General features: G+C 47.6%; 1 protein-coding gene across 2 annotated transcripts in view; it reads left to right on the top strand.

Annotated features, from left to right (window-relative positions):
* The window catches only part of LOC138527140 (zinc finger protein 282-like), a 103012-nt gene that overhangs the window by 60325 nt on the left and 18820 nt on the right, over positions 1 to 23867 (top strand). For both annotated transcript variants that reach the window (XM_069638235.1, XM_069638236.1), the window contains exon 3: positions 14374 to 14487. In XM_069638235.1, coding sequence (XP_069494336.1) covers positions 14374 to 14487 — 114 coding nt within the window. The remainder of the gene's footprint in view (positions 1 to 14373; positions 14488 to 23867) is intronic.

Below are 23867 nucleotides of genomic sequence, written 5' to 3'. Positions count from 1 at the left end.
ACAAATCCTTACCAGAATACTACTGGTTGCCACGAGGAACTCTTCATTAGGGTCAAGCTGCAACCTGCAAGGAATCGGACAAGAGTGAAAGTCAGGCATTTGAATCCTTACAAACTTTATACTTATGCCGTCTTGCCGGGAATCTCAGAGTCAATATTGTTCTGGAACTCACCAATTCCTTTGAACCAGTGAAGCAACTAGTTATCAACGCGCCCCTGCGCTCAAAGCAGGATGGAGAGCTCATCTTTTCAAACCATCAGGTGAGACTATAAGAGGGGACATCAAAGGTGATCTGCGGGGTTCTTCAGCGGGGGTCTGGGGATTTACGCTCAACTCCACGGGTAGTTAATTCCCTTTCTCCATTTGCAGAAGAATATTCCTACGGGCCCAGCAAACGAAGCTAGGTGGGCCAGTCCAGTCTGTCATCTCGGCCCTACGCGTCACATTGGTGGAGACCGCAGCTGTCCAGTTCCGATCGATGCCTCTGTGGGAGCCAGGTGAGCGTAACAGAACGCGAAGCCTACCCACAAATTCCCACCCGGGCGTTATGGTACTTCAGAGACTGACCAATTGGCCCAATTACTAGGGTAACTGAGGGCTGAAGTGCATTCCGCCCGTCAAGAAACCAATGCTCTCAGGAGAGAACTGATTTTGTCAAAGGAGCGAACTGATGACCTTGCTAGGCAACTATTGCAAAGCCAGGCTGGACAAGCACCCCTACCTGGTTCCGGGGGAAATCCAGCTCCTGTGTTATTGAGTAACCCTGTGCAAATAAACCTACCAGGAAATGTTCCATTAGCTCCACCCGAACGCTTTGCCGGAGATCCAAAAAGGTTTGCCGTGTTTATGAACCAATGCCGCTTGCACTTTTTATGCAGACCTGGAGCCTTCCCAAACGATCAAGCCAAGGTAGCCTTTGTATTGTCATATCTCAGTGGCAGTGCAGCTGATTGGTCAATTCCGCTAGTTACTCAGGATGACCCAATTCTTCGGGATTTTCAGGGCTTTCAAACTAGCATGGAAAGACTATTTGCCCGGCACTCCCAAGGACAGGCCCTGGAAAACGAACTTTTGTCCCTACGACAGGGTAACCAGGACCTTCTATCCTACATCGCAACCTTTAATAGGTTGATAGTGGAAACTGGATGTCCTAAGGTAAAACGAATCACGTTATTTCATCGAGGGCTTCGAGGAGAACTCAAGGATGTCTTGGCTCAAGTCGTGAACCCACCACAAGACTGCGCTGAATATATAGACTTAGTGGTCCAGTTAGATCACAGACTTCAGAACAGAAAGGCTGATCGAGCCAAGTTTGAGAATCGGGTGTTGGTCAAAACCCACACTAACCCCAAAGGAGCAGATGCTTCAGAACCCATGCAAATCGGAGGGGTTAAAGGATCCTTAACCCATAAGGAAAGAGAAAGGAGACGGCGAATGCAATTGTGTCTATATTGTGGAACTTCTGGGCATTTTCTACGGGATTGCCCTGTAAAACCACCCAAGAAGGTGGTAGGAGCTGCTGATTAAAGCCATATGGAGTCAAACTCAGGAAACAACCACGCCCGATAAGCATAGAGGTCCGCTTGCCGAGCTTGAAGAAGGATACTCAGACCTCGCATTTCATCATACCAATGGTCCTCGTAGATCCAGGGCAGCCATCGCGTATGCACGCAGTAAGGGCATACATTGATAGCGGGGCCATAGGAAACTATGTGGACTATGAATTGGCTTCCAGGAAGAATCTACCTCTCTGACGAAAAACCACCTCAGATGTCATCACCACAGTCGATGGAACGAACTGAAATTGCCTCTGGGCCTGTAACTCATTCCACCGCAGAGATGACACTATTGGGTCAGGATGGGCATCGAGAGACTATTGTGTTTGATCTAATCAAAGCCCCACAATTCCAAATAATACTGGGGATACCTTGGTTGGAAACACATAATCCTTGTATTGATTGGTGAGAGAAGAGAATAACCTTCCCGGATTGTGCACAAACCTGTTACCCAAAGAAAAGTCAGAACGCAGGCCTGGCCACAGTAACCACAGCAATAATGCAACTACCTCCAGAATACCAAGAATTCCAGGATGTCTTCCAAAAAGAACACGCAAACACCTTACCTCCTCACAGATCGTACAATTGTCAAATCGATCTCATACCAGGTGCACAACCCCCTTGTAGCAGGATCTGTGCCCTTACGGAACCTGAGAACCTTCACCTACGACAATACTTAGACCAGTACCTTGCCAATGGCTTTATTCGCCCATCCAGGACCCCTGCATCTTCAGCTTTGTTCTTTGTTCCCAAAAAGGAAGGTGACCTCAGAACGTGCATAGACTACCGCGCATTGAACCAGATAACTGTTAAGAACCGATACCCATTGCCTCTGATCCCTGAACTACTAGACCAAGTGAAGGACGCTTGTATATACACTAAATTAGATCTCTGGGGGGCATACCATCTGGTACGTGTAAAAGAATGGAAGACTGCTTTCCGCACTAAGTATGGGTTATTCGAATACCAGGTGATGCCTTTCGGGTTGTGCAATGCACCAACAGCCTTCCAATACTTCATGAACGATGTCCTTCGTGAACTCATTGACGTTTGTGTTGTTGTATATATTGATGATATTCTAGTATACTCCTCTTCAGAATCTGACCATGTGAAGCACGTCCGAGCAGTCCTTGAGAAATTGCGCCAGCACAAACTATATGCAAAACTGGAAAAATGCGTTTTTCATGCCACAGAAGTTGAATTCCTTGGGTTTATCCTGACCCCAAAGGGAGTCCGAATGGACTCACGAAAGGTGGACGCAATCCTTAAGTGGCCATTACCAAGTTCAGTTAAAGGAGTACAAAGCATGCTCGGCTTTGCCAATTTCTACCGCAGATTCATCCCGGATTTTTCACATGTTGTACATCCCATCACAGCACTCTTGGGAAAAAATAAACGCTTTATTTGGACTGAAGAAGCTGAAAATGCCTTCCAAGAGCTGAAAGCGAAATTCACGTCTGCACCTGTATTAAAGCACCTGCGCCCTGAACTTCCATACATAGTGGAAACTGATGCATCCAGTCTAGCCATGGGAGCTGTCCTGACTCAAAAGGACCCTGAAACTGGCCAGCTTCATCCAGTAGCATTTTGGTCCAGAAAGTTCTCGGCACCCGAGTTAAACTATGCGGTTACCGACAAGGAGTTATTAGCCATTAAATCCGCCTTCAAGGCTTGGCGGCACTATCTTCTCTGTGCCAGGCATACCATTACTGTGATCACCGATCACCGGAACTTACAGTATTTAAAGACAGCCAAGGCCCAATCATCACGTCAACTCCGATGGGCATTGTTCTTTGCCGAGTTTGATTTCGTAATAGCCTATCGACCAGGTTGTAAGAATGGTAAAGCAGACGCCTTATCCCGAATAGGGATGGAAGAGGCAGAAGCGAACCCAGAACCAGTACCTATAATTTCCAAACAAAGAATTCTTGGCATGACTACTCTACAGACACTAGAGGACAGTCAGGTAAATATCCAGCAACTCTTTGATCCTACAGCCCTACAGGACTGGGTTAAAAAAGGCCCGGACTACTCTGTCACCAATGATCTGCCTTATTACCAAGGGAGGCTGTTTCTGCCACACAAGGAACTACAAGAGCTAGTCATTTCCCGTTATCATGATACCCTAATGGAGGGGCACCCAGGTATTGCAAAAAATGAAGCTAAAATTAAAAGACAATTCTGGTGGCCCACCTGGCGAAAGGATATTAAATAATTTGTGATGTCTTGTGGCATTTGCGCCCAAAACAAAAGCCAAAAGAAAAAAACAGCTGGACTCTTACAACCTTTAGACATTCCGCCTACACCATGGCACATCTTATCGTTAGACTTTATTACTGATCTACCCCCATGCAATGGATTTAACACCATTCTAGTTATTGTGGATCTTTTTTCCAAGATGGCCCACTTTATTCCTTTAAAGGGATTACCTTCAGCTTCAATCCTGGCCAAGGAGTTCCTCGAAAACATTGTTCGCATACACGGATTTCCGTCCATATTGGTCCCTGACCGGGGCAGTCAATTCATTTCCCATTTTGGAAAAAATGCTCTCAATTGGCGCAGATCGATGTGAGGTTATCGAACAGTCACCACCCCCAGACCGATGGTCAAACGGAGAGGACCAACCAGACTCTCGAACAATACCTGCATTGCATGTTACATCAGACTGAGAGTAATTGGAAAGACATTCTTTGGATCGCCGAATATGCATACAATAATTCAGTACACTCTGGAACTGGACAAAGCCCCTTTTATACCTTATATGGGCACCATCCTCGAACCTCAGACCTTGACTCACCCCAACACTTAGAAATGCCCGCAGTGGACCATCTGCACACTACGATTACACAAGCCTTTAAGGAAGCAACTACACATTTAAAACAGGCAAAAGAAAAATACAAGAAAGATGCTGATAGGCATAGAAGTGATACTCCACAATACCAGATAGGGGACCAAGTATGGTTAGCCACAAAACATATACCTCTAAAGGGAACACGGACCTTTAACCCCAGCTATTTGGGACCTTACTCTATTAAGGCCATTATCAACCCGATGGCTGTCAAGTTGGACTTACCTGCTAATATGCAAATTCACCCCGTCTTTCATGTGTCACTTTTGAAGCCAGTGCAACCAGGGACAAGACTAACCAAGCCACCAGACCATATCCTTGTAGACGGAGAACCCGAATTTGAAGTTAAGAACATCCTGGACTCCAAGCTGATAAAGTCAAAACTCTTTTATTTAATCGACTGGAAAGGTTACGGACCACAGGAAAGGTCATGGGAACCTAGTGACCATGTTCATGCACCCCGATTGGTGAAAAAATTCCACCGAAATTTCCCAGACAAACCGAAACCACAGGGAAGAATGACTTTAGGAGGGGCCTTGGGGGGCAGGGCGGATGCTGTCATGATGCCTACCCCCGGGGACCCAGACCAAGTCCAGCAACCCCGGAAGCAGGCATCAAGTTATCCTAAGCAAGCCCAACAACCCCTGCTAGGGGCTATTTGGGTCCAGTCCTGGTGCCTATGGCGCCAGGCTCATATGGAGAGTCAGTCCTGGTGCCATAGGCGCCAGGCTCATAGATTAAAACTTACCTGATGCAGACCATGCTGCAAACTTACCTGATGCAGACCATGCTGCAAGAGCTCCAAGCCAAAGGAGGCTTGGAAGGGACTACTTTACTTAGGGACTATTTTTTTTTACTCGGGCGGGGCTGGGGAGGAATACTTACCTGGGACTACTTTGGAGGCTATTTAAACCACGCCCGAAGAGCAGCACACGCTTCGCGTTATTCTGCATCCAGCAGCGTAACGCTCACCGTGCCTGCAAGTCTGCATCCAGCCTTCTGCCATGCCCACCTCGAGTTTGGAGCTCCTACAAAAAGGGAGAAAGAAGGAGAAAAGGTTAGAACAAGAGCAATACATTTGATCCTTACCTGAATTCCCGATCCATCGCACCTTCGAGCTGGAAGAAAGACGTTATTTTATGCGCGTCGCCTCGCCTGCTGCAGCGCCGCGCTGATCTCACCGGCCTTCGCAGCATCTTCACATTCCACCGCATCCTCCTGCATGTTCCCGCCGCACTCCGGCACCTAAGGAGAAGACAAGAACAGCAAGGTGAGCCAAGGGAATACACAGAGGAATATTAGTTACCCCCCCCATAGACTTACCTGATTTTACCACCGGGGGTACTATTCCTCTTCACGGGTCGGCGCAGCTTCCACTACATCTTCGCCGAACCCCGGCTCCTAAGGGGAAACAAAAGGACAGCAAGGTGAAACAAAGGGACTAACAAGGGGAACCCTCCTCACCACAATAGACTTACCTGATTTTACCGCCGGAGGTATTATTCCCTGAGACTTCATACTTTCTCTCAGCGCCTGAATAAGGGAGAAAGTAACAGGTTACATATTGACTTTATTTTATCGAACTGTGTTGGAAAATACAAATCCTTACCAGAATACTACCGGCTGCCACGAGGAACTCTTCATTAGGGTCAAGCTGCAACCTGCAAGGAATCGGAAAAGAGTGAAAGTCAGGTATTTGAACTCTTACGAACTTTATACTTACGGCGTCTTGCCGGGAATCTCTGAGTCAATATTGTTCTGGAACTCACCAATTCCTTCGAGCCAGTGAAGCAACTGGTTATCAACGCGCCCCTGCGCTCAAAGCAGGATGGAGAGCTCATCTTTTCAAACCATCAGGTGAGACTATAAGAGGGGACATCAAAGGTGATCTGTGGGGAGAACAGTGGGGGTGGGGGGATTTACGCTCAACTCCACGGGTGGTTAATTCCCTTTCTCCATTTGCAGAAGAATATTCCTACAGGCCAAGCAAACGAAGCTAGGTGGGCCAGTCCGTCATCTCGGCCCTACGCGTCACATTGGTGGAGACCGCAGCTGTCCAGTTCCGATCGATGCCTCTGTGGGAGCCAGGTGAGCGTAACAGATATCACTACTTAAACACACACTATGCAAAATATATGTACACTCACTTTTTGGTCAATGCAGTAAAGAGCGGTTTCGCGCCAAAACCTGTCGGGAGGGAAAGCAGACAAACTTTAATATATTGGCCACCTCCAGAGATGAATGTCCCTAACTTAAAAAGTCCAGCCCTACGAAGATTGGCGCCTTTTGCTCAGTGACAGGTTTGTGCGTAAAATCGCTCGGTGATGTGCAAAGCTTACAAAGGATAATATTCAATGGGAAGGAAAAGTTTGCAAGAGGATTCTGGAGCGTGGAAATTCGATACTGGGAGTCAGAGGAGGATCTGCTGTGGAGTACAGAGCTGTCACCATCTTTCGGGTGGCTTTAGGAAGCAAGAGCCACCCAAGCCAAGGCAAGGACCACAAGGGATCCTTTGTGCATAAAAACGAGTTGGATGAACTAGGGGCCACCGGTAAGTGGTATAATTACTCATCACCCTTAGCTCACTCCGGGTCCAAACTTGGCAGGGCTGGAGATGGTCGCCTGGAGTACGAAATCCCCTCTATGCTTAAGTTTCAGAGTGCACAGGCGCTGTGGGTGCAGATGTGGGTCCGGTTTACAACTGGAGGTGGATCTCTCGTCACAAATACAGGACAAAGAAAGCACTGATGCAGCTGGTCTCAGGACACTTGAAGAAAGGCGGGAAAGTCGCCAGCAGTGACCGCCGCTGTCACACAATGACGCAGGAGAACCTAAGTCTCACTGTCTGACGCATGCTCCTCTCTCACAGCCCAATGCAGCTGAGTCAATGACATTTGGCAAGGAGATGCTTTGCATTGCAAACTAAGATTTCCCCAAAGCTCGAGGCAAAACTTGATGTATCAATGCTCCAGTGCAGGTGCCAATGTACAAGCTGGTCACTCCACTGGAGGACCCAGAGAATACTCGTTTGCAGGGCACCAAGGAGGCGTTGAGAGTTATTGGTTGCACCACTCCAAGGGGTTGAAGCACCTTTACAGGTCTTTGGAGATGGAATGCAAAGCAGGGCTCTACCAGGACAGCAGCGGGCTCAGGATGCCAAACCTTCTCTGCGCAGTTCCGGATAGTCCTCCGATCTGCTTCCCTTCTCTGGATACTCGGCTCTATTTTTAGGTCATTTCGGACCTATGGGTGATCTTCGGATCTCACTCAGGCCCCCTCCCCATATCCCAAAGTCCAGTGAGTTCTCGCACCCAGCTTGCCAATGAGGAGATCTGCCCACTCATGCACGCCAGCAGTGGTCCAATCAGGGACCACTGCGGCTCCCATGCTCTTGTGCACACCAAACATCCTGGCACCAGTAGTGTTTGTTGGGACCAGACAGTCCCAGCCCACTTCCTGGATACTGTTAGGAACCTGAAGGTGTCTCCCTAGCTAGTGCCCGGGGATCTGTCATCCAGGTGGCCAGGACACGGCCATCGCTATTGGATCCAGTTCCTGCAGATGGACCCGTGAGGGAGGATCACCTGGATGGGGGGTCCTTGGGGAGTGGGAGTGGAACACTGACGGGTGAGATGTGGTATCCCTCTTCTTTCAACACCTTTTCCCCATCCTACCACGTAGGATATTCCAAACAATTGGCCCCCGGCTTCCCACACAAACACTTTCGCACAACACGAAAGACAACGGATTTACACCAGAGCCATTTACATGACATGTCCCAACACAAGGTTCAGGCGATTGACCAGAATCATACACACCCGACAGCACTTTCCATTCCCCACAGGGATTAAAGGTGGAGCACAAGGGCACAGGAAGTTCAAGGCAGACTGCACTCTGTGAGAGCAAACTCAGCATGGCAGTTCAAGAGGAGGAGAAAGGCGGCACTTGCCGAGGAGGTGACAAGGAGAGACGTGCCCTTGCCCTTTCCGACCAAAGCCTGTGAATCCTCCACAGAAGGAATCATAAGACCGCAAACAATAGCCAGCGTGTGTTGCAGCAGATATCTATGGTACATACGCAAGACCCTCCTTCGCTGATTACCAAGCCGGGGAAGGACGCTGGTCTCGGTGGTACCAACCTTGACTCCAAGGATAAAGAAAAGCAAGTGGTTCATCACAGCCAATGAGTCGACGGGAGAATCGATAAGAAACCGAACTGGGTTGAACGAAAAGTAGCTAAGGGCTAATATGAACTTTGCAAGGCTTAAAGATACAATTGAGGAAAGAGGGGGAAAATCAGAAATAGAGGAGTACGGCACCACGTGGGTGCTAAAGCAGGAGACTCTGGGCGATTACCTGCTGGTAGAAACTACTGTAACAAGAAGCCCTTGGGAAGAGGCGAAAGAGGTCAAAGTGGTCATACAAGGGTCTCGTAAAATCCTCTGTACCGTCGAAAGTCTTTGACCGAAAGATAATTGCAAAGCTAGGGGAAATAATCCTGCTTGGTGAAATGAGCGCATGAAAAATGTTTTGTAAAAGTTGGCCATAGTGAACCTCGAGGAGGGAGGCTGACGTTTGAAAGTGGTCTGGGCTGAAAAGATGGAGATCCAGGGGTGAAAAGTTATCACTCGAAGTTTATTGGAAAAAGGAACTGTTAGTTTTTTTGTTAAATGCGATTTGCGAGGGGTCTGCGTCCAGAAGAGGGGCACCCTGGGGTGAAGCCATCACCCAAGGTATACTTGGAGCAGAACTTTGTGTTTGTTTGTTGGATATATCAGGCCTCGAAAGCAACAGACTTTTTATTGAAAAGAGACTTAACCATTGAGGAACCTGATAGCTGATACAGAACTGTCGGCTTGTGCTGGGATAGCTTGAGCATGTGCTGTGCTCAGGAGATCCACTTTGTCCCGTGCTCAAAATGTGTAGAAGGGAGAACATCCTGACTTATTATTTGTGAACACTTCTTTCATTATTGAAAACTATATCCCACACTCCTTCTGTAATTAGTTGTAAGAATTTGGCAATATCTTTTTTTTAGTATAGGCCTTTTATTTTGACACAACGTGAATAGGACTGCCTTATTTTTCATTTGATGGTCGATGCTTGCTTCCATCTTAGATTTAGGTTTAGCTTAGGCATTTTTCCACACTGCATTTACAGTTTAATAAACACCCTTGAACTGTGAGCACTTGTGTCTGTCTTTACTGTTGCCACCATGAGTTCCTTACAGTACCCACATACGTTACATGCATTAGCCCGGGAAAAGCACCAGTTTTCTTGGGTGAATGCATGCCCAAATAAGGACTCTCCGAGTCACAAAGGCCAGGAGGAAGTCCAACAGACAAAATGGCCAAAGGAGAAGACAATAGACCTTGTGGCACGGCCATGACGGACACTAGCCACAATCATGAGGCAAGCGCAGTATGGCTCGGTAAAGAAATGTAAAAACACATGAAAAAGCTTCTGCCGCCATCTGTCTACTCCAGGGCACATGTCCAGTTACCAAACAATCTGTAAGGGATGTCTCAGGGCCAAAAACATAAGGTCCCCAGTGTACAGTAATGTACTTTGCACACTGGAATACAGTTGCCAAAAGTGGAAACACAGTCATAAGACTAAGAGAAGCAGAGTTTCTCAGTACTGACAGCCTGAAGGACAAGTCAGTTTCCCCCGTAACGATGAGCGAAAGCTGAGTGGAGTGCAGCTGAAGGCTGTGCTTCACTGGCAGAAAGTCAGGTCAGGAGGCTAAAACAAAACCAAAACGTTGGGTGGGTACACAAATATAGAGGTCAAATAGCAGTATGTGAAATTGTACCTAACAGCGGCTGTTATACTGGTTTCAGAATAGCAGGCACACCCTTTCTAAGTCTGGCTAGCAGTGCAGCAAGCAGTCTGCACTGCAAAAAAAGACACCTTGTCTGTTAATAGTTTGTGTAGGCCTTAGGAAATAAGAGGATGCACTTGCACCCTTCATACATCTGACACCCATTATACAAATGTTTAGACCTGTCCCAGTTCCACAGCAGCTCTGAGTAACAGGGAATCCAACAGCAAATGAGTAGTGTGAGAGTGGGGAGTCAGTAGACTGAGCTGCAGGTGTAGAGTATGGAGTGATAGCGCAGTGAGGAAGGAGGGAGAGAGGGAGAGGGAGAGGGAGAGGGAGAGGGAGAGGGAGAGGGAGAGGGAGAGAGAGAGAGAGAGAGAGAGAGAGAGAGATTTATTTTGATTCTTGACATGGCGGAGGGGGAGGCCAGCGGGGTTAGCTGGGGGAAACAACTCTACACAGAGATGTGGGGTACTATAAATACCAGAGACTGCGAGTGTGTGTTCACTGTCAATGAGGGCGTCCTTGAGCAAGGGGAGGAGAAAAGCAAAGTAGCATTGTCTTAAGAAGTAAGAAGCTGTCGTGGATGCTGGCATATCGTGGCCCAAACCATGCTTCGTGTGAGCAAAATAGACTTACTTGTAAGCTTTTACTTGGCCTTGTTCACCTTTTGTCCATGACACCTCTTGAATAGAAGTCCTCCCAACTACAATACCTCCAGGGCTTTAGTCCTGGCACTGTAGGGTTAATTTTTAAAGCCTAAAAGTCTACCATTTCTCATAATTGCCTTTATCAACACTGACAATACTTTTAGCTAAAGTGTAAACCATTTACATGGAGAAGGTCCAGCCTAGTCTTGAGCACCCTGACTAGACTGGGCTCATGAGAGGCCACCAGGATGTTGAAAATGTCTGCAAAGCGATGCATGTATTGTATTATGACTAGAGGGGTTTCCAAGCTTGTCATAATGTTGCTTGATACTAAATAGGTATTTGACTGGGTTGACTGTGAGGTTCCTTGGTAAAGTGTTGAGGGAATGGTGAGAGCTAACACTCATTTGTTTTGGGTCACAGCACCATGCAAGTGTGTTCTCCCTTCCCTCAGTCAGTCGTTGTAATTATGCAGTGCCCTTGCTGTTTCCTTGTGTGAAAACAGGAATTGAGACATTTCACTATGAGGAGGTGAACTCATGCTGGCCTTCTTGGCATACATCCTTACATATTATCCCAGGCCTTTTTCATTGAGGTCTCTTGAGGGTCAAAGGCAGCTGTCGGATGTCATTCTTCCTGCAGCCAACTGTTAGTGGCAGATGACCTGCATAGCTCAATTGCCAGGCATGTCCTTCAAACTCACTGCCACGTTTTCCCTTAAAGAAGGTCTTAAACCATGTATAAGGGGCTGAAACAAGTCTGGATTGAAGAGTGCAGACTGTGTAATCTATACAGTGTTCTAATTTATTTGTTGAATTTTAGTCTTTAATGTATATTTTTTTGTGTTTAAATGCATTCATGTGATTGATGTTGCTTTTGCATTTATATGTTGCAGAGCCTTGGCGTTTTACACATTAACTTTTTATTTTGTCAATTTTTTAATGAATAAATCCTGCCTAAATGTGGTTGGCTAGTTCATGTGACTCCTTGTTGTAATCACACCTGACATAACTAATGAAGTAAATCTAGACGTAGATATGGGACCAGTGACTGTATTAGAACTCTGTCAGTGTGCAACAAAAAGAACAGTTAAGGGTGTTGTTTATCTTGACAGAGATATTTTATTCATGATATCCGACCTCGGTATGGCTTAGACCTCGCCGCCATGGAACGCAAGTGCAGGGTGGCGGAGAGGAAGTGGAGGGCTTTGTGTGCATCCTCTGACAAACTGGCCTGTGCCTGCTCCAAAGGCAATACACAGTCTCTGTCCTGTCCAAAAACAGAGTCCACATCCAAGCCCGTGTCTCTGCAGCCTCTAACAACACGGCCAAACTCTTTAAAATCTGCTAGGAGCTGGCCAATCCTTCTGCAGTCTCTACCTCTTCTGTCCCCTCCCAGGCCCTGTGTACGGCTCTGGCTTCTCACTTCACCACTAAAACTCAGGATATCCTGTCCTCACTCTCTCCTCTACCTCTCTCTGCCCCCCTCTGACCGCTTCTCCCGCTCTTCCTCCTTTCTCCTCTTTCTCTCCAACAACACCTGATGATGTTTCTAGACAAGTCCGATCTATAAAAGTGTCATCCAAACAGGTTCTTCCCTACTCCTCAAGAACCATCAAGGATCACAGTGACACCCTCGCTCCAGCCTTGGCCGATTTCTGAAGTCACTCTTTCGCCACTGGATCTCTTCCCTCTCTCCTCAAGCACTCCTTTAATGTCTCCTTGGCCCCTTTGGCCCACCTGATCTCTACCTTCTCCCCTAACTTTCAGTGCTATGCGGATGACTCTCAGCTCTCTTTCAGGCTTCCCTCAGCCTCATCTTCTCTCTCGATCATTCCTGACTGTCTATCCGCGATTTAGGATTGGTGCACATTCAACGATCTCTGCCTTAATGGCAATAAGACGGAGATGCTTCTCACTGGGACTCCCGATTTCCCTCTCTCACTCTGGCCACCATCCTTGGGCCCTCTTTCTTCGCCTTCCTGTTAGGCAAAAAACGGTGTCCTCTTCGATTCCACTCTCTCCTTCTCGCCTCACTTCACAGACCTTGCCAAGAAGGCCAACTACCAGCTGCACCTCCAAAGAGGTACTCTTCCTTTTTTTACTTTCCCCCAGAAGCTCACCATCTCCAGAGCCCTGGTTCTCTCTCGGCTGGACTGCTGCAACTGCCTTTTTCTCATCTGCCTTCCTCTGCTCTCTGCCCTCTGCAACTAATCCAGAACAGAACTGCAAGACTTATCCTTAGTCTCAAGCCCAGGCACTGTATCTCCCAGCCCTGAAATCTGTCGACTGGATCCGAGTGGCTGGAAGGATCAAGTTCAAACCCTTCTGCATCGTTTACAAGGCTTTCTTCTCAAGCCCTTCACTCAGCTATCGCCAACACTCTGAGGGTCAGACGCTTCTCCAGGCAGAGAGTGGAGGGTAGACCTCTCTCTCCTCCGCAGGTGCCCCCCCTCTGGAATGGCCTCCCTGACCCTCTCAAACTTGCGCTAACTGTTACTTGGCTACTGCCAGATTCACACTGGGTACCAGGCTCCTCAATGAGCAGTCTCCCCTTCACTGCCTCCGCTCCTTCCACGCACTTGGGGGCTTTAACTGCAAACCTCTACAGCCCCCTGCCTCCTTGCACTTACCCAGAGCCATGCTACCCTGGTTGCACTCACTCAGAGCATGGCCGCCCCTGCTTGCACTTCTCCTTCCCCTCTCCCTGGCACTTCCCCCTCTCCATTCCCCCTTCACCCTTCACTTTTGCACTTTTCACCCTTGCATGATCTGAGTGACACAAGGCCTAGTAAGATTGTTTGTCTTGTCCTCCCTCTGTCCCCCCTTGTCTTGGTGCACCTAGAAACACTTGTGTACAGGGGTGTTATAAATGACATATATCATATCATGTATGCAACCAAAGGTGTGCACTAACGATGGACCTTATTCACGGGCCCGACTTTACAGCCTTCCTCATCCCACCTCTTCAGCTGTCTCTCACGTAAGCTCGCCAGGAGTCGAACAAGCTATCCCTCAGTCACAGGAATGGTTCTGCAGCCCTTCCTCACTGCACCTTTGCTTCTGCAGATCTTTTCTTATGTGGGTCTGTCGTGCTGGTGGCCTCCGCAGAACTCTTTGGTACCCCTGGTGTGGAGAGTAATTCAATGTCTGCTAATCCCGGCTCATCGGCTTCTAGAGCATTTAACATATGTTCACTGCTGCACAGGATTTTGCAGGGAAGTGGCAGAGCCTCAGGGCATGGCTGATATTTTACTTGTGCAACTGACAGAATGCTTTTGGATGCTGATGGGAGATCTGCATTATTTGACCATTTGAGGTGCTGCTTGTTTGATGGGCTTTGAAAGGGGAGTTTTTACCACAGAGGTCTATAGAAATGTTGCTATTAATCGACATACTATTGATGAAGGCTTTTATTCAAGGCTTCTTTTGAAATTCTCCCAAGTACACAATGCCCTGTACAAGAAATATTCACATGTGTTTTGTTTTATTACCAGGTCCTCTGATTGCCACCACTGTCTTTTCATTAAGAGCTAAAGACCAGAAGGATCTGGGTAGGATCATGGACCCCCGGGGGCCCGAGAGAAGGCAAAGCAATCATTATTCCGCAGGTAAGTGGGCAGTGCATTCATTGCACCTGTCAACGGTGGCTCATCTTCTCACAAGATGTATTTCCATCTAATCATTTATACAAAAGGAGCGATAGTAAATAAAAAAAGTGGATGAAATGCAGAGAAAGAGTGTGAGAACCTGAGGTGGGCGGAGAGTAGGAACAAGAAAGACAGCCCTGTCCAGTGAAATGAAAGTGATATCCACAGGCAACTCAAAGCTTGGTTAGGCTCTACAATAACCTTGATTCTGGTTATATGAGAGTGTTGGGGTTAACTCAACAAATGATGGTAGGGTTTTGGCTCAAACAACAAGTAGTGTGATAATCTAACATGTGTAAGGAGGCATGGTATCACAAGTATGACACTGACACTACAGCTACAAGTTTCAAAAGCTTTATTAAATTCTTGGGGTTTGGAAAAACTCCTACTTTGCCCTATAGCTATGATGGGAGTAGTCTCTACCATCAAATATGAAAGAAAACACAGTCCTAGTCGAGTCTGTCAAATCAAAGATGGCCTATACTAACAAAACCTAAGGCCTGCCCTATCTCTTATAAAGAAAGTGTGTAAAGGGGAATGTGTATGCAAAGGACAGTCAGTGTTATAACATAAAGGATGAAAGTGGCTGGGTCTGCTCTCCTCCCCACGTTGGACAGCACGGAGTAAGGTGGCCCCCGTAGACAGGATGACACATTGTGGCTCAGGTTATCAAAAAAAAGGCAGTTCCAAATGTGGGTCAAGGCCCACTTGGCCTTCCACGTTAAAGTCACGTGTTTTCAGTTCACCAAATGTTCTTTCACAGTTCAACAACATTTATTTCACAGTTCAACAAAAGTTTGCATAGGTCTCCCTCTGTCAGACTCGGGCCTCTTAACAAAAAGTACCTGATTCAATGTCTCGTAGGTCTCAGTCTGGCTCAGACCTCATAATGATAGCACTTGCAGGGGTTCCCTTGCCTGAGCTTTATTCATGTTTGTTAGGGTTCCCTTACCCTAACTTACTTCACATTCCAGGTCCCCCTCGGTTGGGCTCAGACCTTTCACTGATGTTGAAGACTTTCGAGTGTGCAAGGCTTTTTCCATAGACCTCCGGAGGACCACTTCGACTTTCACTTTCTCTCTCCCTTATGGTATTTGCCCCAGTGTTTGTTGGTCTTGGTAGTTGCACAACACAAATAGCAACGTTTAAAGAAATCTTTCTCTTAGAGCAATCCCCTTTTATCTTCCTCTTTCAACTGGATTAATTTTGACCATTGCGCATTTCAGAGTTTTTTCACTTTTTCGCTTTTAATAAGACATCAAACATTTCGCTGAGACTTTCAAGTGGGCTGCATTCCTTTTGCCGAACCACTCCGCTACTCTGTATCACTGGCTTCACAGTTATCGGTAACTTTAAAGTTCACTACTGATTTGCTTTCTTTCACTTCTCATCAGCAGGTGCACAACCTTCAATTTTAAGATACACTCTTGCAGCTTCAATCTTTCCTGGACACAAACCGGCACCTCATATCTTTCGCTAACTCACCGGTTTTGTGCATTCCTTTTTTTTCTATGCAGCTTTGATTCACGAGTCAAGGTTAATACCACAGGCTTGGCCTCGCCTCCCCAACTCTGCCGTTCACCCGGGAGGGTCGCTGGCATCCTTGAAACATAACACAGGCTCCTTCTTGGCTGGGATTTGGCTTTCTACGCATATCGCTCACGGTTTCCCGGAGACAACGACCTCCTGCAGGTATCTTCAGGGTTTCTCTATCCCTTGTTCTGGTCCCTCGATCGGTAGTCCTGCTCCAGTGGGTTCACCTTCGCCCGGAAAACATCTGCTGCTTTTCGTGTCTCACCTTGCTCAGAGTGTCTCTCAATGTTCTGACTTATCCATGTGGGGGAGCTAATGGGTATCAGATCCATGTGATTAAGGTCAACGGCCTGACTTTACCTGATCTTATTAACAGGACTTGTCCAATGAGATATGCAAGTGTTGGCCTTTTTACTCTGAGTCCTACTCTTCTTCGACCCAGTGTTTGTGTAGAAAGGGTGGGGGGGAGTTGGAACGTCAGTGAATCCTATAAAATAGGATGGGGTATGGGCATGGGAAATGGGGTGGGGATACTGCGTCTCACCATTGGTTACCTCACCCCACTCCCTGAAGAACCCTCTCCAAAGTGATCCCCCTGCACTAGTCCACCCCCAGGGTCTGGATCCAAAAGCGATGGCTGTGCCCTGGTCACCTGAGAGAGAGATCCCTGGGGACTAGTAAGTGAGACACCCTTTAGTTTCACACACATGGCTCTTGAAGGCTATGGTCCACAGTCCTTCCCTCAATTTCTAAATAAGGACCATCAACCTGCATAGTCTAAACAGTCACTCTCAGTCCCTGAGATCCCAAGCACTTCTTTCTGGGTCAGGGGTCTTTCTTGGCTGCTGCCAGATTAGTCGGAGTATCTTGTTGCTCCTTCTGGACTTGCTTCTTGGGTACAACTACTACCACTGGTACCGTTAGATCATCTGATGGGGTGTGAGAAATCCACGGTAACAACAAGTAAGAAAGACACAAGTGATCACAGTTCAAGGGTGTTTATTAAATAATGAATGCTGTATGCAGGTTAGAAAAATGCTGAATTAAAACTAAATCTAAGATGGAAGCAAGCGCCAACCATCAAATGAAAAATAAGGCAGTCCTAGTAATGTTGTGTCAAATCAAAAGGGGCCTATACTAAGACACCTATTGCCAAACCTCTCAACTAATATAAAAAGGGCTGTGGGATGGTTCTCAAGAGAAGAAAGAAGTGTTCTGAAATAACATGTCAGGATGGGGGAGCTTGGGGTCTCCCTTCCCCACGTTTTGGACACGGGGTAAGATGGGAGCTTGGAGCACAGTACAGTCTCGGGCCCATCCAGTACGAGACGACAGTTCCAATGACAGCTCTTGCAACATACTCTCGGGTTTATCTAGCACGAGATGACAGTTCAGCTTTAACCCTCAAGCTTTTCGTAATCCTGGCCATCGATGGCCAAGTCTCATTTCACTTTAAAGTCTCTTGCCTTCAAGGACCTGACATGTTCAAACAACAAAAGCAAAAGTTTCTTTGACAAATGAAAGCTCTTTTCCAATGTTCACTGGGTGACAATTCACCCCTGGGTCCCCCTCTTCTGGGTGCTGACCCTTCTCAATTGTATTCCAAAATTCAGATAGGGAGATGGTTTCACCCCTGGGTACCCCTCTTCCGGGCTGACCCCTTTCAATTTTTATCTACAAATGTATATTTCAGTTTCCTCTTGAAGCTTGGGTGATGGCTTCACCCCTGGATCTCCCTCTGCCGGGCTCGGACCCCTCTTGACTGCTAGTACGTGGGCGACAACTTCATCTCCGGCATCCCTCCTTCGGGTTCACCCTTGCCGTTTCTTTAACTTCTACTTCTCTTCTCAGGGTGACAACCTTTCTCCCTTGGATCCCCCTCTGCCGTGCTCTGGCCCCTCTCGATTCTTAGCCTCCCTTCACCGGATTTACTGTGGCTCTCGTTCAGGATGATAGTGGCTCGCCCCTCTGTACTTTCAATGTTCAACTTCTTTTATCTTTTATACAGTTCAAAGGTTTCAGGATTCACTTCCCTTTCTTTGAAAGTGCTTGTAGATCAAAGTCTTTCGATTGTACAGGGATTTTGCTTGACCCTCTGTATGACCACTTTGGCCAATTTCGCTAGCCTTCCCACAGCCCTCTGGTATGTGTTTTTTCTCTCACATGGTGCTCGAGCAGAGTCTCTCAAATTACCACCCACGTGCTGCAGCTTCCCCTCTGCCGCTGGTCTCTCCTTCACACTTTTAACAGTTCATTCAAAGTTCAATAGCTTTGGTTTCAAGCTTGCCACTCCTGCGATTCTTATCAGTTTTCCCCTCGACTCACCGGTTGTGATGAACCGCTTGGCTTTTGGCTTCTCTGGAGTCAAGGCTGTTACCACGGGCTGGTGGGAGCTTCCCTTGCTCCTGCTTATCAGCATAAGCTTGCCCCATGTACCATTGACATCTGCTGCAGGACACTTGTGCTATTGTTCGCGGTCTTAGGCTTACCTTTATTAAGGTTCTGCGGGACTGGGACGAAAAGGGCAAGGTCACTTCTCTCCTCGCCATCCTCTCGATTCCTGCCACCTTTCTCCTTCTTTTGAACTGCTGCGTGGTAGCCGCCCCGCCGTGCTGTCTGCTGTACTTGCCTTGCTCGTACTGCGCATTCTTGCTCTACCTTTTATCTCTTTCGGGAAAAGGAAGGGCCGTCCGGTGTGTGTGGTTCAAATTAATTGCATGACTTTGCCTTACCTTCGTGTCGGGACATGTCATGTAAACAATTTTATTGCAAGTTCGGAAAACAGTGTTTATGTTGGGATATGATGTTATGTGAATTTATAAAGTGTCCATACGCCTAAAGGCATCTTGGCTCTGAGCAGTAGAAAGAGGAATACTAGAGCAGACCCGCATTTAAAAGAGGGAAAGTCTTTAGAGACCGCCGAAAGGCCAAATGGTTGGAGGTCACACAAAGTGCCAAAGGTAGCTGATTCCACGCCTTAGCGGCTACCACCGAAAAAGCCCTACATCCAGTCCGTGCCCGTCTAATACGGGGTACAGATAGTCGGAGGGCAGTCTGGGAATGGAGGGGGCGAGCAGGAACATAGTGAGAAAATCTTTCCTGAAGATATTCTGCTCCTCCCTTGTAAAAGGCTTGGTGTACCAGGCACAATGATTTAAACCGAACCCGTGTTTCAATCAGGAGCCAGTGCAGCTGTTCCAAGAGTGGTGAGATATGTGTTCGTGCCGGGGGGCGCAGAACTGCTCTGGCAGCTGCATTCTGGAGCAATTGAATGCAGTGAATCAGATAGCGAGGTTGGCCATAGTACAGCGAGTTACAATAATCGGCTGTACTAAGTACAATGCCTGCTACCACAGGGGCATGGAAGTGACAGGGTATGAAGGGAAGAACCTTGCGGAGAGTGCGCAGTTTAAAATGACCGGATTTACAAACGGCACCAAACGCCATAGAAAGAGAGGATGAAAACCTCACCCCCAGGTTTCTCACCGAGGGGGACGGAGCAGGGAAAGGGCCAAGAGAGACAGGCCAGAAATCTGGAGTCCAGAAAGAGTGAGGACAGGTCGTGCAACTACAAGGACCTCAGTTTTAATCCCATTAAGTTTCACTGAGTTTTTGCACCATCCAGGCACCAAGATCCTCAAGACAGCTCCTGACCCGGGACGTAGTATCAGGGCGAGAGAGATCCAGGCGAACCAGGATCTGCTTGTCGTCCGCGTAGGAGTAAAAGCAAAATCCGTGTGACATAATGAGAAGGAGAAGGGGGAGAATATAGATGTTAAACAGGATCGGCAATGATGGCGAAGTGATGTGATTATCAGATGGGAGTCGGTTGATAGACCGAAAAGGACAAAGTGTGTGAAGTTTGTCAAATGGACGAGAATGACCGGGATGAAGAATAGAACATAGGGGATAGTGGGAACAATAGTGTTCTTTCATAGTAGGTTGGGAAAGCAGAAAATGATAATCAGAGGAACGGAAAGAAGGATAGGGAGTATTCAAATGAAGACCAGTGAAACAAGGATTCTGGGAGTTATGCTTTTTGTGTTTGCGGCCTTAGAGGATTGATTACTTACGGAGGGGCTGTTGGATCTGTGCCGGAGAGGTCTAACAGGAGGAAGGGAGGCTGATGCAATACAGCCTATGATAGCCTCAGATTCCTTGCCCTTCTCTGTCATAATACCGCGTCTCACCTGGGGCATTCCCCCAAGCATAACCCTGAGTTCCCCTAACCAGGTGATCCTCCCCCACTGGTCCAACGCTAGGAACTCGGATCAAACAGCGATGGCCGTGTCCTGGCCACCTGAATAAGGGATTCCGGAGGCTTTACTGGGAGAATACCCTCAGGTTTCTCACAGGGGTCAGCCATCAGACCTCCTGGAAAAGTCAAACCTCGGGGTACTTTAGTATTCTCCCTCCTCAAGGTGTTGCTTCTTACACTCAAGCCTGGGGCAGTGTTCACTTCTGTTACTTTCGTTGGGCCGACTGGCATAGGTCGCTTCACTCGCAAGTAGTATGAACAGCTAATCCTGGGGTACCATGTCCTCAGATCCCTGGGCAACCACCTGCTATTCCAGCTCTGGCCCAACTGTTTAAATAGCCCACCTTTCCCTCTATAATCTCTTTCCTCCTCTTTGACCTCTTACCCTCTTATAGTACGTCTAGTATTGTTTCTTCTCTTGGTTTCCTTTTCCCAGCTCCATCCTTCGCCTTCTATGAACAGTGATGTCCTGCCTCCTCTTCTGACTCTCCACCCTTGCTGGTTCCCTCTTCTACCTTTCACACTACATGTTTCTCCTCATCTCTTTCCTCTCTCTATAGACCTGTTTTCTTCCCTCCTTGCCTTCCTCCCTTTTCTGATGTTCCTCCTTCCCGTCCTCTCCTCTTTCACCCTTGCACCACTTTGTCCTTTCCCTGCACTCTCCTACACATTCCCCTCTCACTAACAGTCTCCTAACTCCCACACTTCCCTGTTTTTTGCCTACTTTTTATATTCCTCTTGGGACTGTAATTGTGCTAAGATGGACATTTTCCATACATGCACCAACAGGAGTACCTAATTTGGGTGGTGTGAGCAGTGTGATTGCCAGTTTGGCCGGAGAGGCTGCATATTCCTGCCTGTGGACGAAGTGAGTCTTACTACAGTGTTATTGACTGCTCTAACTGGCTCCACCCTAAAACCTTCTGAACAGCATGGAGCGTGCGCAGTGTGAGTAGTTGTTTTTAGCAGTTCGATATGTGAGGTGCCTTATTCCATGTACCTCGCGCTGTACTGCACCCTTGGTGACAGAGAACGTAAAAGGATTTACACGTGCCACAGACAGAGCTTCTCGCCTGAACCCCAGGGTAACCAGTGAATGGGACCCAGGATGCCCTCCTCTATCTACAATCTGAGGAGTGGCCCCCAAGGTAAGATAAGCACCTTGTCCATCACCCAAATTAAGATGCCAGGGGAGAATGTCACGTCTGCGGCTGATGTGTGCGAGGCCTCTGCATCGCGCAGTGTTTTTAAAACTAAGGATACATGCAAGCACCCTCCTTTACCACTTTCAGGTGTGGTTTCATGGTATGAGGCTGCGGGTGATTTAGTCGCAGCGGCAGCCTCAAATACTCGGCCTACTCCCGCGTGCTTGCTACCCACAAATTGGTACGATTCAATGCATCTACCCCCTGGCCTCTGTCTTCGGCTTTGGTGATTTGAAAACATCAGCTATTCGTGCCAAATCTCCAGCTAACTTGACTATGCTTGTTCCACCACTGTGCCCGGTTTCATCACCCACAAAGCAACTAGACTGTCCTAATACATGGTCTCTGGTTGCAGAGCCAGTCTGGGCTGGGGCTGTTCTTTTAGATTCCCTCGTAGCGGGCTCACTTGTTTCATGTGATCGTGCTGCCTCTTGTCAGGCCTTGGAGGTGGCCAAGAGAGGTCCTTTGCGTCCTACTACACTGGCAATCAACAAGGGGCAGTCTACTGTCTTAACATGCAGGGGCAGCTCCTGGCTGGAGACCTCGCCTGATAGAGGGTCAAGCTAATTCTCTCTGTCCTCCCTACGGTTTGAAGAGGCCCCTTCAGCACCACCGGTGGTGTCCTTGCCATTAGCCAGCAAGCATGGCTTTGCCGTCCAGGTTGACTTCATGATGTCCCTAATTCCAACTCTGGATGCTAATTTAACTTTGGCTCTAAAGGCCTTAACTGTTTCGCAGGAAAATGTTGGATGTGCATTGACTGAACAAGTGTTTCTACTGAACAACCGGTCTGATAGATTTGCCTATATGAAGGGTTTCTTAAGGGACGTGATCAAGCTCAGCCACTACATGAGTGTTATGTTGGGTGTGACTCAGTGTGGGGCCCATTTGTGAGAACAATGGTATTTCTCCCTCTTCTGAAATAATCGAGGTTAGAATGCGGAGGATCTATCTATGTTGGGTTTATTACCACAGGTTGACCAGAGGTTTTTCACTGTGTTTTTCAGTGATCAATTGCTTCCTCCTTAAGTGAAATGTGATGCAGGAGACTGAGAACATGTTGGTGGAGGGAAGGTGAAGGTTGTTGCTGCTCTAGATGTTGCTGTGGGAGGGGGTGGCCCAGGAGAGTGATGAAAGGGGGGCCTTCCCAATTTTTCAGAGGAAGAAAAACAAGAAAAGGAGCTACAAGTGTGAAGTTGTTCTTGAGAATACAAAATCGAAAAACAAAAAGATGGTAAAGACCAACAGCTCAAGGGGGTCCCGGAAATATTTGCGAAATGTATTACTCCCCGGGCTCCCGCTGCCATGCCCACCCCTCCAAATGTGCCATTGTTGGCTCACGATGCGACTCAAACAAATCAAGTAAGAGAGTAGAGTGGAGCACATCAGTCCTGCACCTCTGACCAACCTGGTTTTAGGGTCGGTAGACTGTCCTATTAGAAAGCGTACAGGATGAAATGGGGTTAAGATAGGAAACGACTGCTGACACGGATGTCATACCTATTTCTGTTTGTGTGCTGCCTCCACTTTTGAGAGATCTGTCGGCCTTTGTCCTATTGCAGTGCCTTTCAGACCGGCCCCTTTGGATCAAGTGGGCTTGGGATCTAGAATGGTAATGCTAAGGGCTAGCCAGGATGTGCCGGGGGAGGGGAGGGCACCATATGAACCTGGTTTGCTTTGTGAACCAGCTCGGTCTCAGACCGACTCTGTGACTCCAGCCTTCAGAACTCTGGAGGGGAGGAGACGTACGTTCTGTCTTGCCAAACTCATGCCAACCTGGTCGATGGAGTGGGACTGTCTATCAATAAACAAATTACAAACCAGGTTCTACTGGAAAAATTCATTGTGGACCAGGACACTACGGTCCTCAACAGAGCTAATGTTTTGAGGCAATTGAGGAGTGTTCCATCTCTATCCCACATTAGCTCAAGGGATATTACCCAGTTTGAGTTTTGGAATGCCCAGAGTTTGGATAAGGTAATCCTTCACTTTAAACCAGATCACGGCTGCTTCTCATTATATTAGAACATGGGGGTATGAAATCAGTATCTTTGAACCCAAACCTCTGCCTTTACCTAAAACATATGCTCCCAGAGATGCAAGTGAAGGATTTAACCTAGCTGCTCAGCCTGTTTTTCAAATTAAGTGCTTCAAGGGTAACGATCGAAGGAGGGCAATCTCTGCCTCGGTTGTCGGTTTGGCTAATCCTATTGATAACACCGATTGGAGCAGATTGGTGGCCTCTCTGGTCCCACATCCAAGCCTAACGGTATAGCAAAAGAAGTGTATGTTTAGCAGAGACTTTAAAACTATATCTTGGAATACTAGGGGATCCGCTCACTTGT

Source organism: Ambystoma mexicanum, chromosome 14, assembly GCF_040938575.1.
Source record: "Ambystoma mexicanum isolate Mex_15411 chromosome 14, UKY_AmexF1_1, whole genome shotgun sequence".
Classification (NCBI taxonomy): domain Eukaryota; kingdom Metazoa; phylum Chordata; class Amphibia; order Caudata; family Ambystomatidae; genus Ambystoma; species Ambystoma mexicanum.
Note: the sequence above shows the minus strand (reverse complement) of the source record. Positions and strands in the feature narration are given on the sequence as shown.